Source organism: Myotis myotis, unplaced genomic scaffold (assembly GCF_014108235.1).
Source record: "Myotis myotis isolate mMyoMyo1 unplaced genomic scaffold, mMyoMyo1.p scaffold_m19_p_2, whole genome shotgun sequence".
Classification (NCBI taxonomy): domain Eukaryota; kingdom Metazoa; phylum Chordata; class Mammalia; order Chiroptera; family Vespertilionidae; genus Myotis; species Myotis myotis.
In genome coordinates this window covers 13,559,443-13,572,982 of record NW_023416324.1, presented here as the reverse complement: position 1 = coordinate 13,572,982, position 13,540 = coordinate 13,559,443, and the positions used below count along the sequence as shown (strand labels likewise).

At 52.4% G+C, this 13,540-nt stretch overlaps 1 protein-coding gene across 1 annotated transcript in view; it reads left to right on the top strand.

Moving 5' to 3' along the window:
* Positions 1-13,540, top strand: part of MYOM3 (myomesin 3) — a 53,216-nt gene that overhangs the window by 25,892 nt on the left and 13,784 nt on the right. The window contains exons 17-27 of the mRNA XM_036351733.1: positions 1,777-1,898; positions 2,216-2,403; positions 2,653-2,779; positions 3,816-3,994; positions 6,498-6,612; positions 7,598-7,754; positions 8,697-8,806; positions 10,445-10,489; positions 11,105-11,241; positions 12,913-13,057; positions 13,191-13,250. Of these exons, the coding sequence (XP_036207626.1) occupies positions 1,777-1,898; positions 2,216-2,403; positions 2,653-2,779; positions 3,816-3,994; positions 6,498-6,612; positions 7,598-7,754; positions 8,697-8,806; positions 10,445-10,489; positions 11,105-11,241; positions 12,913-13,057; positions 13,191-13,250 (1,385 nt within the window). The remainder of the gene's footprint in view (positions 1-1,776; positions 1,899-2,215; positions 2,404-2,652; positions 2,780-3,815; positions 3,995-6,497; positions 6,613-7,597; positions 7,755-8,696; positions 8,807-10,444; positions 10,490-11,104; positions 11,242-12,912; positions 13,058-13,190; positions 13,251-13,540) is intronic.

The window sequence follows — 13,540 nt, the reverse complement described above, 5'->3', positions numbered from 1 at the left end:
ATGTAAAGGGTGTGACATGCCTGGGGGATGTGTCACACATGGGAGGGGAGGGTGGCATGCTCCTCTGGTAAGTCCAGGAGCTCATCACACATGAGCATGTCATAGGTTACATGTTTCATGGCTGGAAAGAGGCTGGATGTGCTGCCCAGGAGAGCTGCCTGGGTGACAGCATGAAGGCAGCTCCATGGGGTGTGATGGTCAGTTCAGTGCCATGTTGCTGGGCCCCACAGAACCTGGCTCATAGGAGGTGCTCAAAATTATCTGAATGAATGAATGGACCTAATGGTGCTGTGCTGGGACTCAGCTGTGTTCCCAATCGGCTGTGTGCCCTTGGCACACCTCTTTCCTTCTGGGGGGGGGCTTTTCCAACCTATAAAGTGAAGGAACTGGACAGTGTGATCCATAAGGTCCCCTCCAGCTTTCAACTTCATCCTCATCTTCAACAGGGATAAGTAACAGAGGGCATTCGGACAAGTGCCTTGAGTTTACACAGACCCGGCAGAAACTGGGTGCTAGACAAGCATGCATTATTGTCACTGTTGTCATTCATTGTCAGCAGGGGCTGGTCCAGAGTCACCCCAGCCTCACCTGCTCAAGCTGCCTGCCCATCATCCCTGCAGCGTTTCATTCTCTCATAAAGGCATATTGCCCGTTAGAGGTGGGTGTCCCTGCGCAGGGAACTTGATGCTGTATCGACCATCAACCTTGATTTAAGTCCTTGGGGCTCCTCGAGGTCAAACTCCCTGTAGAACAAGATTTGCTAGAGGGAAATGTTGATAAATGGAAAGGGATAAAGAAATCCACTATTTGGGTTTTATTAAGAAAGGACAGCATAAGAAGGACATTTTTCTCCAACCCCAAGTGAACCTGTATGTTTCTGGACGACAGTTCTCTCTGGGGGTCTTTAAAGGGACTCCGTGTTTTAGAATCTCAGCATGCGTGCAGATAATAAAAGCCACTTGTGTTTCAAGGACAAAGTCCCAGAGATGTACCAGGGAGCACGGTTCAGCGGTTAGCTACCTGGGCCTCCAACAGTACCCTCCCCAGCACATTCACATTTTAGCCGTGGGCTCTAAGAGTGTTTTATTGAGTAATAATTGACATGCATCACTGTATAATGTGTACAACATGATGGTGTAAGTTACAGACACTGTGAAATGATGACCATGATAGGTTTAGTTAGCATCCGTTATCTCATACAGATACAAGGAAAAAAAATTATCCTTGTGATGAGAGCTCTCATAATAACTTTCCCATATAGCAACCAGGAGAGGTAACGATAGTTATCAGGTTGGACATTACTTCCCTGGTACTTACTGATCTTATAACTGGGAGTTTGTACCTTTTATTTAAAGATAATTTTATTGTTTTCAGAGAGGAAGGGAGAGGGAGAGAGAGAAAGAAACATCAGTGATGAGAGAGAATCATTGATCGGTCGCCTCCCGCCTGCCCCACACTGAGGATCAAGCCTGCAACCTGGGCATGTGCCCTGACCGGGAATCAAACCATGACTTCCAGGTTCGTAGGTCGATGCTCAACCACTGAGCAACCGGTTGGGCTGGAAGTGCATCCCTTTGACCACCTTCCTCCAACCGTTAATTAAGGACTTCACCCTGCAGGTGTGCGCATCACTTTGGGGGTAAGGGCAGTACCTCTAGGTAAGACCCTGGAATCCTGCCACACGGGCTACCACTCATCCCACAAGGTTGTTCTGAAAAGTTTGGGGATGTCTGCGAGCTGGAGGCCATCCCTGAGCGGCGCACATTTCTTTCCCAGGTTCACAGTTCCTGGGCTAAAGACGGGGAAGGAATATGAGTTTTGCGTCAGATCAGTGAGCGAGGCTGGAGTAGGAGAGAGCTCAGCGGCCACCGAACCCATCAGGGTCAAGCAGGCTCTGGGTAAGTCCTCGGGGCAGCTCGGGGCCGGGCAGGGAGCAGGGCTGACACACCACATCTTGGAGGGTCCATCCCAGAGGCCAGTGGGGACCAACCCCCGAGGGGAGCGGGAGTGTCCCCTCCCTGACCACCCTTTCCTTTGGGAAGGAAGCACCTGTGGTCTGAGGCCATGCAGTGATGCCTGACCAGGTGCCCTCCCAGGGGCAAAGTCAAGGTTACTAGCGGGCACCTCTGGCTAAGTTGGTACCCCCAGAGCAGGGTGGGCGCCCACTGGAGAGGCTTGGTGACTGCCCCTGGCCTCCCCTCCTGCCTCCCCGTAGCTACGCCGTCTGCCCCCTATGATTTCATCCTCCTGAACTGTGGGAAAAATGATATGGTCATTGGGTGGAAGCCCCCCAAGCGTCGTGGAGGTTGCAAGATCCTGGGCTACTTCCTGGACCAGCACGACTCGGAGGAGCTGGACTGGCACCCGGTCAACCAGCAGCCGGTCCCCACCCAGGTCTGCAAGGTAAGGCTGGAGTGTGGCCGCCCGCCTGGCGTCCCGGCTTGTGCGGGTGAGTCACTGGTGGAGGTCCTGAGGCTGAGAGGGGCCTCGGGTTCCCTGGCCTCCACGTGCAGACCCACGTGGCCAATCTTGTTAAAGCCCCAAGGACTCCCTGCTCTGAACCTCTCCCCACGTTCCTGCTGCTCCTCTGCTCCTCCCCCCCACCGCCCAGGCCCCAGCTTCGGCTTTCAGTCTGTGTTTCTGCTCTTCAAGGTCAGCAACCTTTGCGAAGGCCACTTCTATGAGTTCCGTGCCCGGGCCGCAAACTTGGCAGGTGTCGGCGAGCTGTCGGCGCCCAGCAGCTTGTTTGAGTGCAAAGAGTGGACGATGCCCCAGCCAGGTGAGAGGGCACCCCTCCTCCCCAAATCCAACCAATGCGAGGACTGCTGCCGAGCTCTCTGGGCATCCATGTTCCCGCTGTGGGTTCCAGACACCAGACCCCTGGCCCTTCCACCAACACACCCTGTAATCGCTCACACAGACAGTCTTCACCCTGCCTTGCAGGACCCCTGACCTTGACCGTCAGCTGGCCCTGTACCCCAGCACAAACTGTCCTCTAGCTCAGCACATCCTCAGCCTCTGGTTCCCGCCACAGACTAGTCTCAAAGGCACTCTGCTAGGGTGACTGACTCGTCCCAGTTTGCCCAGTTTGGTTTTACCGCTGAAAGTCCTGGACCAACAAGGAGGCCTGGTCACCTGCACACCACTCCCCAGCCCTGTTAGTTTCCTCACAAATGAGCCCCTCACCTCCCCCCAGGAAGGAAGGATCACGACCCTCCATCATTCTGTGCAGCTCAGTTCTGTTTTCTACACAAAACCTTTACCTGAATGGCAGGTAATTACTATGTGTGATGCTTTAGTCAACAATAATGATAAACAACTAATAGTTACTGGGTATTTACTATGTACTTACACGTTCCATAAATTATGTCATTAATGCTCACAACAGCACTACATTGTAAGAACTATTATTATCCCCATTTTACAGATGAGAAAACAGGAACATCGAGGCTAAGTAACTTGCCTAGAGTCTCCACAGCTGTAAGGGTAGAGCTGGGCCATGAGCCCTGGTGATCTGACTCGGGAGGCCACACCCGTGGCCCTTCCACTAAACACGGAAACGGCAAAGACATTAGAAGGATTCATGCTGACTGGCACGGGGATGGGAGGCTCTAGCCCTACTTCAGGCCCAGGACAAGCTTTGTCATGAAGCCACGGCCAGCCAGGTCCCCACCATGCCCAGAACAGGGGCTTCCAGGCTTGGTTGTGACTGACAGATTGACAAGCTTGCTCAGTACCTGGCTATCTGGCTGGCCATTGGGCTGTCTGGCTGGTTGCCTGGCCGCCCAACTCCTTCTCTACCCCGTCTCCCACAGGTCCCCCGTATGACGTGCGAGCATTCGAGGTGCGGGCCACCTCCCTGATGCTGCAGTGGGAGCCCCCGCTATACACGGGGGCCGGGCCAGTCACAGGCTACCTCATCAGCTTCCAGGAGGAAGGCTCTGAGCAGTGGAAGCCACTCACCCCAGACCCCATCTCTGGCACCCACCTGAGGGTGAGTCCCTGCCCCTTCATCCGCTGGCCCACCTGAGCCTTCCCTGCCACTGGACAAGGCAGGACTACAGAGCGTCAGAGCTGGAAGGACCCTCAGGGAGTACTGTCCTCACTTAATGGCAGCAGAGGACCAGAGAGGGGGAGTGACTGACACAGGGTCACACAGGAATTGGTAGTAGGTTAGCTGGCTGGCTGGTAGACAAGCTGCTCCACTCTGAGCAGACTCCTCCCTAAAAATGCACTTATAATCGGTGAGGCGTGTCAGCATGTGGACATGTTCATCCCTGGAACCAGGAATTCTGCTTCAAGGGCTGAAGTGTCAAGAAATAATTAAGCAAGTGTGCAAAGATCTGAGGATGACGATGCTCACTGTTGCATAGTTTATAAAGGCAAAGGTTGGAAACAACTTAGCTGTCCATCAAGGGGTTTGCATAAATAAGTCAGAGTTCATCTTTAAGTGGAATCCTGTGCAGGGAGCATGAAGACTAGGTGGTTCAAGGAGTGGCGATAGGACAAAGAATGAGGTAGACATACATGTGCGTGTTGACATGAAAATATAGCCATCATATGTGGCTAAGGAAGAAAAGCAGAATTCAGAGTAGGACATACATACATTAAGTACCATCTGTATATCATAGTACACATATTACATATTAACAAACAGATATGCAGATGTATGTTTTTTCATTTGAATGAGGAACAAAAACTCTTTGGATAAACAAGAACTCTGGCAGAATCACTGGCTGTATTCAACTGTGGTGGTTGTAGGAGAAAGGAAAGCACTAACAATCCCCCAGCATAACAAAGACACCTTTACAAGCCAGAAAACTCAGGTGTCCATGGAAGCATTCTTCACAGACACAAGTGGGCGACTTAGACAATCAATGAGAAGCACAGACTCCAGGCCCCTGGGTCACAGCCTCCAGCTCTGAAGCTGCAGGTCTCACAGGCCTCCCTTGTTTAAGGCACAGTTCTGGGATGTGGATTAGGTTTTTTTTCTGGGTCTCGGGAAAGAGGAGTATTTTCTCCAACTCACTTTCCTGAAGGTATCTTTCACCAGCAGGAAGGAGGGTAGGGATTTCTAGTCCACACATAAGCATTCGGTTCGTTAGCACCAGGCGGAAAGACAGGCTGAAGGAGCCAACACAGAGTGGAAAGAATAAGACACTAAAAAAAACCAATACGGCGCATGTCATGTTTCTACACGAATGGTGTGCATTTAAAGGCTAAATGGATCATTACAAAACTGTTGATTCTGGTTGTCTCTGGGGATGGGACCGCTGGGAGAGTTTTAATCCTTCCTTTTATATTCTCAATTGCTTTAATATTTTCCCTAACAAATGTGTTTCTTTTGTAACCAGAAAAAAAAAATACTTTCATTTGAAAAAATAACATTAAGGCCATCTAAGACAGAGTCAGGGGGGACAAGCCCGGCCTGGGGAAGGCTCTGAGACTGCAGTCGCCGCCTCCAGGGGGCCAGCTCCCTGTGTAGAGTCAACCAGTGCTAGACAGCTGGCCCGAGAGCCACTCGAAATGGATGGTCTCTCTGCGTACCCCACCCCCCCATAAGTTGGCCCAGGACAGAGTGGGCAGGCCTCAGTGACTTGGCACCATTTCTTCATTCACTAAATACTTCTTGACACCTACTTAGTGTCTGGAAGCAGGTCCTACATGGAGCCATCCTTGGGTGACAGGCAATTACAATACCGTGTATTGTACAACGGAGGGGTGTCTGAGGGATTCTGGGATCTGGGAGGTCAAGGATGAGCTGGGAAAGGGGGTGTGGGGGGGTGGGACTCCAGGCAGAGGGCTCGGCGGAGGCACGGTCAGGGAGGCATGAAAGGACGTGACAAACGCGGGGACCCTGAGGGGTCATGGAATGAAGGGGGCACCAAGAGGAGGAAGAGGACAGGGGCCAAGGTCACATTAGGGGGAGTCTCGGTACTAAACCTCAAAATCTGAACCTGACCCTGAAGGCCACTGACAGATCTAAGCATAATCGGACTGGCATCCTGGAGAGACGGGCAGAGGAAAGATAGGCCGGGAAGTGGGTCTGGGCGGAGATGCCCCTGGGGGCGCTGTTGGACTAATCCAGGCGAGGAGGAACACACGCTGGGGAAATGAAATGGGGGCTTGGTGATCGCGTGTGTGGGTCTTAAGAAAAAGGTGTTGAAGGCTGCTCCCTGGGGCAATACATGGAGGAGAGACGGGGTGCAGGAAGGGAGAGGGGTCCTCACAGGAAGATGGATGATGAGTTAAGCTGCGAGCCAATGGGGCTTCAGGTGCCACAGGCATGGAGACCATCCCACTGGGGAACCTACTAAAAACTGGAAGTCAGGAGAGCGATGTGCTCCTAGCCCGTCCCCACCCCCAGGGCAGCCTGTGCCTTCCCGGGGTTCCACACATGCGCGGTTCCCAGCACCCCGTGGCCGTGGTTTCGGGAAGGGTGGTCTTTGCTGTCCTCGGTGCTCACTCTCGCCTCCCTCCCCCACTCCCACCCCCAGATTTCTGACTTGCAGCCGGGGAAGCGGTACGCGTTCCAGGTGCAGGCTGTGAATTCAGCTGGTCCGGGGCAGCCGTCCATGCCCACCGACCCCGTGCTCCTGGAGGACAGGCCAGGTGGGGGCAGGCGGAGGGATGGGCTGGGCCGTCCGTCGAGAAGGGGCTCAGAGGGGGTCAGAGGACCATGTGGAATTGCAGGACATGACTTCTGTCCATCCCTCCACCCCCACCCCAGCCCCCCAGCACTCCACACTTCTTCCAGCGTTCCTTCTTCCTGCTGTTTCTCTCTCCATCCCCCATTCCGTCTATTTCTGTGGAATCCCACATTATGAGCACATCTTCTGATTGAAGGGATCTCCCGTGCTTTCACATGCCACGTTCATAAACTCACACAACGCTTCGTGGAGATTGGAAATAACGCCCAACTCCAGTCCCAAGTATTATTTCAGGTGCCACGCGAGGGTTTGCCTATCCTGCAGTCACAGCTCCTGAGGTCCCCTCCCACGCTGTGCCAGGTTCTTACCCTGCCCTGGCCCTCCCAACCAGCCGCCCCAGGAACCAGTTTAGAACGGAAGTTATTGTAGCTCCGAGAGGTGAAATGATCAGGTCGCACAGCTAGGACATCATGGAGTCACTCAGCTCTCCTCTCTATAAGGCATATCTCGTTCCATCTTTTAATTATTCACTCATTCAGCAAATATTTGGTGACGCCCACATCACACTGGGGGTACAGCAGGGATGAGAAAGCAAGGTCCCCGCTCTAGTGTGTGTGTGTGTGTGAGGGGGAGGGCTGGGGGGGGGGGAAGTCAACAGCACAGATGGACGGTAAACAGGAGCCAGTTCCATGAAGGAGACAGCGATAAATGCTATAAGGGAAATGCAACGGGGTGATATGGCGGGGTGAGGGTCACTTTAACGGGGTGCTCAGGGCGGGCCTCTCTGAGGAGGTGACGTTTGCAAGGCCTCGGAGGCCACAGCAGGAGTCTGGGGTTGTTGTTTTATGCAAGTGCAATAGGCAGCCATTGGAGGGTTTAGCAGGGGAGGGGCGTGACCTGGTTATTGTTTGTAAACATCAGCGCCCTCTGTTGGACCCCACCCTCAGATGCCCCGGAGATCAAGGTTGGTGTGGATGAGGAGGGCTTCATCTACTTGGCTTTCGAAGCCCCCGGGGCCCCCGACGCCTCAGAGTTCCAGTGGTCCAAGGACTACAAGGGCCCGCCGGACCCCCAGAGGGTCAAGATCGAGGAGGAAGCTAACAAGTGAGTGAGGGGAGGGGTGGCACAGCTAGTCCACGGGTCCCACGTGTTGTCAGATGAGTCGGCAGAAGCTCGTGGCTGAGACCCCCCAGCAGGACCCACAGATAATGAATGAATGAATGAATGAATGAATGAATGAATGAGTGAATGGGCCTGAGAAGGGATGCTTGTCTCTCACTACGGATGCTGACTGCCACCTTAGGGAGAAATGGAGGAACAGGGCATTTAAGGCTGAAATGACAGCGTTCATTTGGAGTGTTTTTCTGTAAGCAACTGCACAGGACTCCCTTTCTAGCCTGGGAGCCAATGACTTGTTCTTGGAGCATCTCTGGGCTCAGTGTCATCTCACTTGTAAAAAAGAGGGGTTGGGCCCTAGCCAGTTTGGCTCAGTGGATAGAGCATCAGCCTGCGGACTAAAGGGTTCTAGGTTCAATTCCAGTCAAGGGCACATGCCTGAGTTGTGGGCTCGATCCCCAGTAGGGGGCAAGCAGGAGGCATTGATGTTTCTCTCTCTCTCTATCTCTCCCCCCCCCTTCCTCTCTGAAATATAAATAAATAAATAAGTAAACAAATAAATAAATAAAAAGAGGGGTTGGGAACAGATGACCAAAGGTCCCTGTCAAATGCCTCCACCCCAGCAGCTCGTGGCCTCGGCCCTATCCAGCAGGAGGTAATGCTGATGACTTGAGCCCTATAGGGGGAGTTGGGCCGTACAACCAGTGAGACCCTGTGCCGGCCAGCCCTCTAACGGGGGCCACTGAAGGTGCCAGGCCTGAGCTGCCCTGGGCAGGGGACCAAGTGTGAGGAGGCAGCCACCCTGCTCCCCAGCCTGGCCGGGGTCTGCAGTTGGGCTGCAAGGCTCCAAAGCTGACCGAGGCTCTCCAGCCCCCAGGCCTCTAGTGCACAAGGCCCTGCGCGGAGCACCTGCTCTCCTCTCTCTGCCAGGTCCAAGGTCATCCTGAGAGACCCTGGTCTCGAGGACTTGGGCACCTACTCGGTGGTGGTCACCGATGCCGATGAAGACCTCTCAGCGAGCCACACGCTGACTGAGGCAGGTAAGTCCCTGCTCCCCTACCACCTGCCCAGAGAGACAGGCCCAGATCGAGTCCCCCAGAGGCCGGCAAAAAGCAACAAAAGTTTGTAAAGCAGCGATTTCCAGAGAAGTGGGTCCTCACCCACCCAGTCAGCCAGCCAGTCAACTAGTAAATATCTAGTGAGCACCTTCCATACGCCAGGTACTGTCCTAGGATTACTTCCGTGAACTCAACGGGCAAAAATCCCTGCCTGGTGGAGTTCGTATTCTTCTTGTCTCTCTTTCCTTTTTCTAATTTGGATATAAGCAAAGGTACTAGAATTATTTCCCTTCCTTCTATAGCCTTAAAAAGCACACACACACACACACACACACACACACAAAACATTTCGTCAGAGAAATGAGAATAGCAGTAGGGAGCAGTGGGGACTATGACAAACCGGAGAATAGAAAGGTCATCCATGTTGGATGATTTAAACAGAACTGAGCCCTGGCCGGTTTGGCTCAGTGGAGAGAGCCTCAGCCTGCAGACTGAAGGGCCCCGGGTTCGATTCTGATCAAGGGCACATGCCCGAGTTGCAGGCTCAATCCCCAGTAGGGGATGTACAGGAGGCAGCCAATCAATGACTCTCTCTCATCATTGATGTTTCGTGTTTCTATCGCTCTACCTCTTCCTTCCTCTCTGAAATCAATAAAAATATAAATAAATAAATAAAAACAGAACTGAAATCAGTGCTAATGACTGATAAGACTCACTCTCTTCTGTCTCCATAGCAACTGGGGGACAGCCCTGCTGATGGCACAGGAGGTCCTTTGATTTTGTTAAGAAGCAGAAGCCAGACAGACCCAATTACAATCCCACAGTTTTCTGGCTGTTTGAGTTGAGCAAGTCATGTCACCTCTCGGGGCCTCAGCTGAAACAATGTCATGCAGAAACATTTAGATGGCTCTGTGCAAACTAAAGCCGTCAGCAAAAGGGATGGGCTTTTCGTTATGTTTTGTTCTGACAGTATTCTTGCTGTGAGTCCAGACTCATGCTGACGTCTCTGGAGCTCACAAGGGGAAAGGAGACTGGGCTCTGCCGCTGCCAAGTCATCATGCAACACATGTTTATTAGGTACCTACTGTGTGCCGGACACTCATGTAGACTCAGAGCTCTGCTTTGCAGGAGAGAAAGCCTAACAAAGAGGCAGTTAGCAAATGAGGCAGCACTCGGCAGAGCTGCCCTGGAGACTTCTAGACTGAAGTGCTGTGTTGGGGCCAGACAGCCCTCAGAGACCAGGGCAGCATATCACAGGGGGTTAAGAACAGGGCTCAGAACCCAGTGGGCCTGGAGCGGTCAGAGGTGGACAGTAATGCTCACCCCACAGCAGTGTGTGAGGACCAGTGAGATAAAAGCACCCGGCACATAGTAGGCACTTCTCAAGGGAGGTGGTACTTGATCTCAAGGTGACCCGCATCCCCCTCTGCATCCCCCTCTGTTGCCCCAGGGCTAAGGCCCACAGTGCTCATCTTCAACGCCTGTGTTGCAAGTGACCCCAGGTTGAGGGGTGTTTCTCTGGGACGTTCACCCAGCAGGAGCCCTAGGATGGCTGCCCTGGACCCACTGGTCCCAGTATCTCATTCTCTTTGATTTCTTCCTTGCTCTTCCCTGTCCCAGAGCTGGACAAGCTGAAGAAGTTGAGCCATGAGATCAGAAACCCAGGTAAGCAATCCTCAGGCACCTCCTGGGGTGTCTGGAGCAGAGTTGAATCAGCAAAAGCAAAAAACTAGCTGGGGGGGGGGGGGGGGGGACGGGCGGCGTGGCAGGGGAGGGCTTGTGGGGAGGCCGAGGATGGGGGCATCATGGGGCTGGAGGGCAGAGACCTGGGGTGTCAGCAGTGGAAGCCAGGTAGAAAGGGAATGCAAGGAGGGCAGGGGGGATGTTTCTTCTGAGGTGGGTTTTGCATCATGGGAACCTCTGCTTCCCTCCGCTGGCTAGTAGCGGGCAGGGTCATACACTTGGGTGCACATTGGAATCACCCCAGGAGCTTTGCAAAATCCCAATGCCCAGGCCACGCCCCAAACAATCAGAGCCTGGACATTGATGTTTCTGAAAGTCCTTGGGGTCCGCCAGGGTGAGAGGCACAGCCTCCGAGGTGTGGGAAGAGGAAACACTTCCTTAAAATGAGCTCACTAGAGCGAGCCCCACCCCAGTGTGTCTCCTTCAGACATGCAAGCGCTGTACGCAATATGCTCAGGGTGGGGCTGGTGCCGAGTAGGGAGGGGAGAAGGGGCCCAGGCCCACCCCACTCCGTCCTGCCTTCTGTCTGCCTCGCAGTGATCAAGCTGATCTCGGGCTGGAACATTGACATCCTCGAGCGAGGAGAGGTGCGGCTTTGGCTGGAAGTGGAAAAGTTATCTCCGGCCGCTGAGCTGCATCTAATCTTCAACGAGAAGGAGATCTTCAGCTCACCGGTAACTGGAACTCAGGTTCCTTCCTCAGTGAGGTCCCCTGCTCAGCTCCTGGCTTCCCCTGGCAGCGGTTCCCACAGGTCGGCAGCGCCCCCTAGCGGACATATCGGAAACGGTCACAGTGATGGGGTGGGGATGGGGACACCTGGTTTTCAGTACCTGGAGGGCAGATGGCAGGGATGGTAGATGCCCGCCAATGCGAATCCCACAAAGCATTCCCCACACCCCCTACAACATTTGAATGTCCCGCCAGACATTCTTCAGATGAAAAACCCACACTCATACGGATAATGATCCAAGCCTAGACCCTAACTCTGAGATATACAGAGAACTTTTGCACAGTTTTAACATACACTGAATAGTTTTTATTCAAGTAGACACTTCACATATGCTCTTTCATTCATTTTCCTGTTCTTGGACAGAATAATTTTTTATCTTTTTGCTTTTCTTAAATTCAAACCAATTCGTTATAAATCAGTGCAGCATGAGAGTGTACCTGATATTACTTTTATTTCCTGAAATTGCTTTTATTTCTTCTTCCTATTACACTTGTAGTATTCCATTGCCTTTTATAGTTGACACACGAGTTGCCCATATTCAACTGTTTTTACTTACAAAGACAATTTCAATCTCATGGCAGATTTAATTATGAGATCATATTATTTGTGAATTTTATCACCACCAGAAACTATGCGTTGTAGAGAGACGAGAAAGAGCTCAGGGTTAGATGTCACAGGACTCATTTATCATCCCCATCGGTGTGTGCCCTTGGACAAGACCCTTCCCCTCTATGTGCCTCTGTTTCTGCATCTGTACAATGGGGCTGGTTGTCCCAGCATCAGGAGGAGCAAATGAGGAAATAGGTTTGAATGTTCTGCTTAACGATGAAGTATGAACTTGGCACATGGCAGAGGAAGTGTCACAAAGTCTAGACTATCACTGGCCCTGCTAGAAATATAAAATAAAACTGGATGGCTCCCTTAAACCACACATACAAATAAGACCAGAGGGAATAAGGTTCTAAATGCGGAAAAGAGCCCAGCCTACGTGGCTCATCAGTTGAGCGTCGGCCTATGAATGAGGTCACGGTTCGATTCCCAGTTAGGGCACATGCCTGGGTTGCGGTCTCAATCCCCAGTGTGGGGCATGCAGGAGGCAGCCAATCAATGTTTCTCTCTCATCATTGATGTTTCTCTCTCTCTCTTCCTCTCTGAAATCAATAAAAATGCATTAAAAAATAAAATCAATGTGGAAAAGAAAACTTTTAAAACTGTTAGAATATGACAAAATACAAACAAGTGTTAATTCTGGATAGCAAGTTGCACAGGCTTTTTAAATATTATCCTTTATACTTTTATGGAGAATTGTAAAAGAAGTAGAAAAGGGAAAAAAAAGGCACAATAGGGGTTGGATCTTATTATTAATTTTAATTAATTCAAGCACCAAGACTCATCCCTGTGCCTGCCGGACCTCAGGGGTGTTGTTGGGGGCTGAGTGGGGGGGAAAACCACACACTTTAAGCAGTAGAGGGTTATCCAGGTCTCCCTCCCCATCTCTGAAGGCGTCTACTCTGCACATACCTCTCTCCAGGTCTAACTGCACATATGTGCCCATAATGCAAATGCCCTGAGACTGGAAAAGGGCAAAGGTGATTCTTGGGTTTGTTCTCCCCAGGACCGCAAAATCAATTTTGAGCGAGAGAAGGGCCTGGTGGAAGTGATCATCCAGAACTTGTGTGAGGAGGACAAAGGGTCGTACACAGCTCAGCTCCAAGACGGAAAAGCCAAAAACCAGATCACCCTGGCCCTGGTGGACGACGGTCAGCCGCACCCTGCCCACCCCACCCATGCACCCGGCCTCAGCTCGCAGCTCTGGGGTCTTCTGTCCACCCTGATGCCCGGTGGACTGGTGTTCCTCTCGGCTCATGCCAGCCCCTCCCTATGTGTTCACAGATTTTGACAAACTTCTGAGGAAGGCAGATGCTAAGAAAAGAGACTGGAAGAGAAAACAGGGTAAGAGTTACTGGGGTGAAGTTCAAAGGCCTCGGCCACGGGGCCAGGGGTCAGGACTGGGGAACTCTGGACTATTAGGTTAATAGATCCCTCGGCCCTGCTGGGCCCCCAGGGAGGCCACTGCAATTCAGTCCAGCTCTGTCCCTGTGCCAGAATGAAACAGCACTTGCCCCACGAGGAAAGTTTGCCCTCCTTAAATTTTGCACCCTAGGCACCTCCCTTGCCTCACCCTAGCCTCTGCCGTTCTGGTGGGGGCAGAATCTAAGGGGACCCGTGGTCACTAGCTGCCC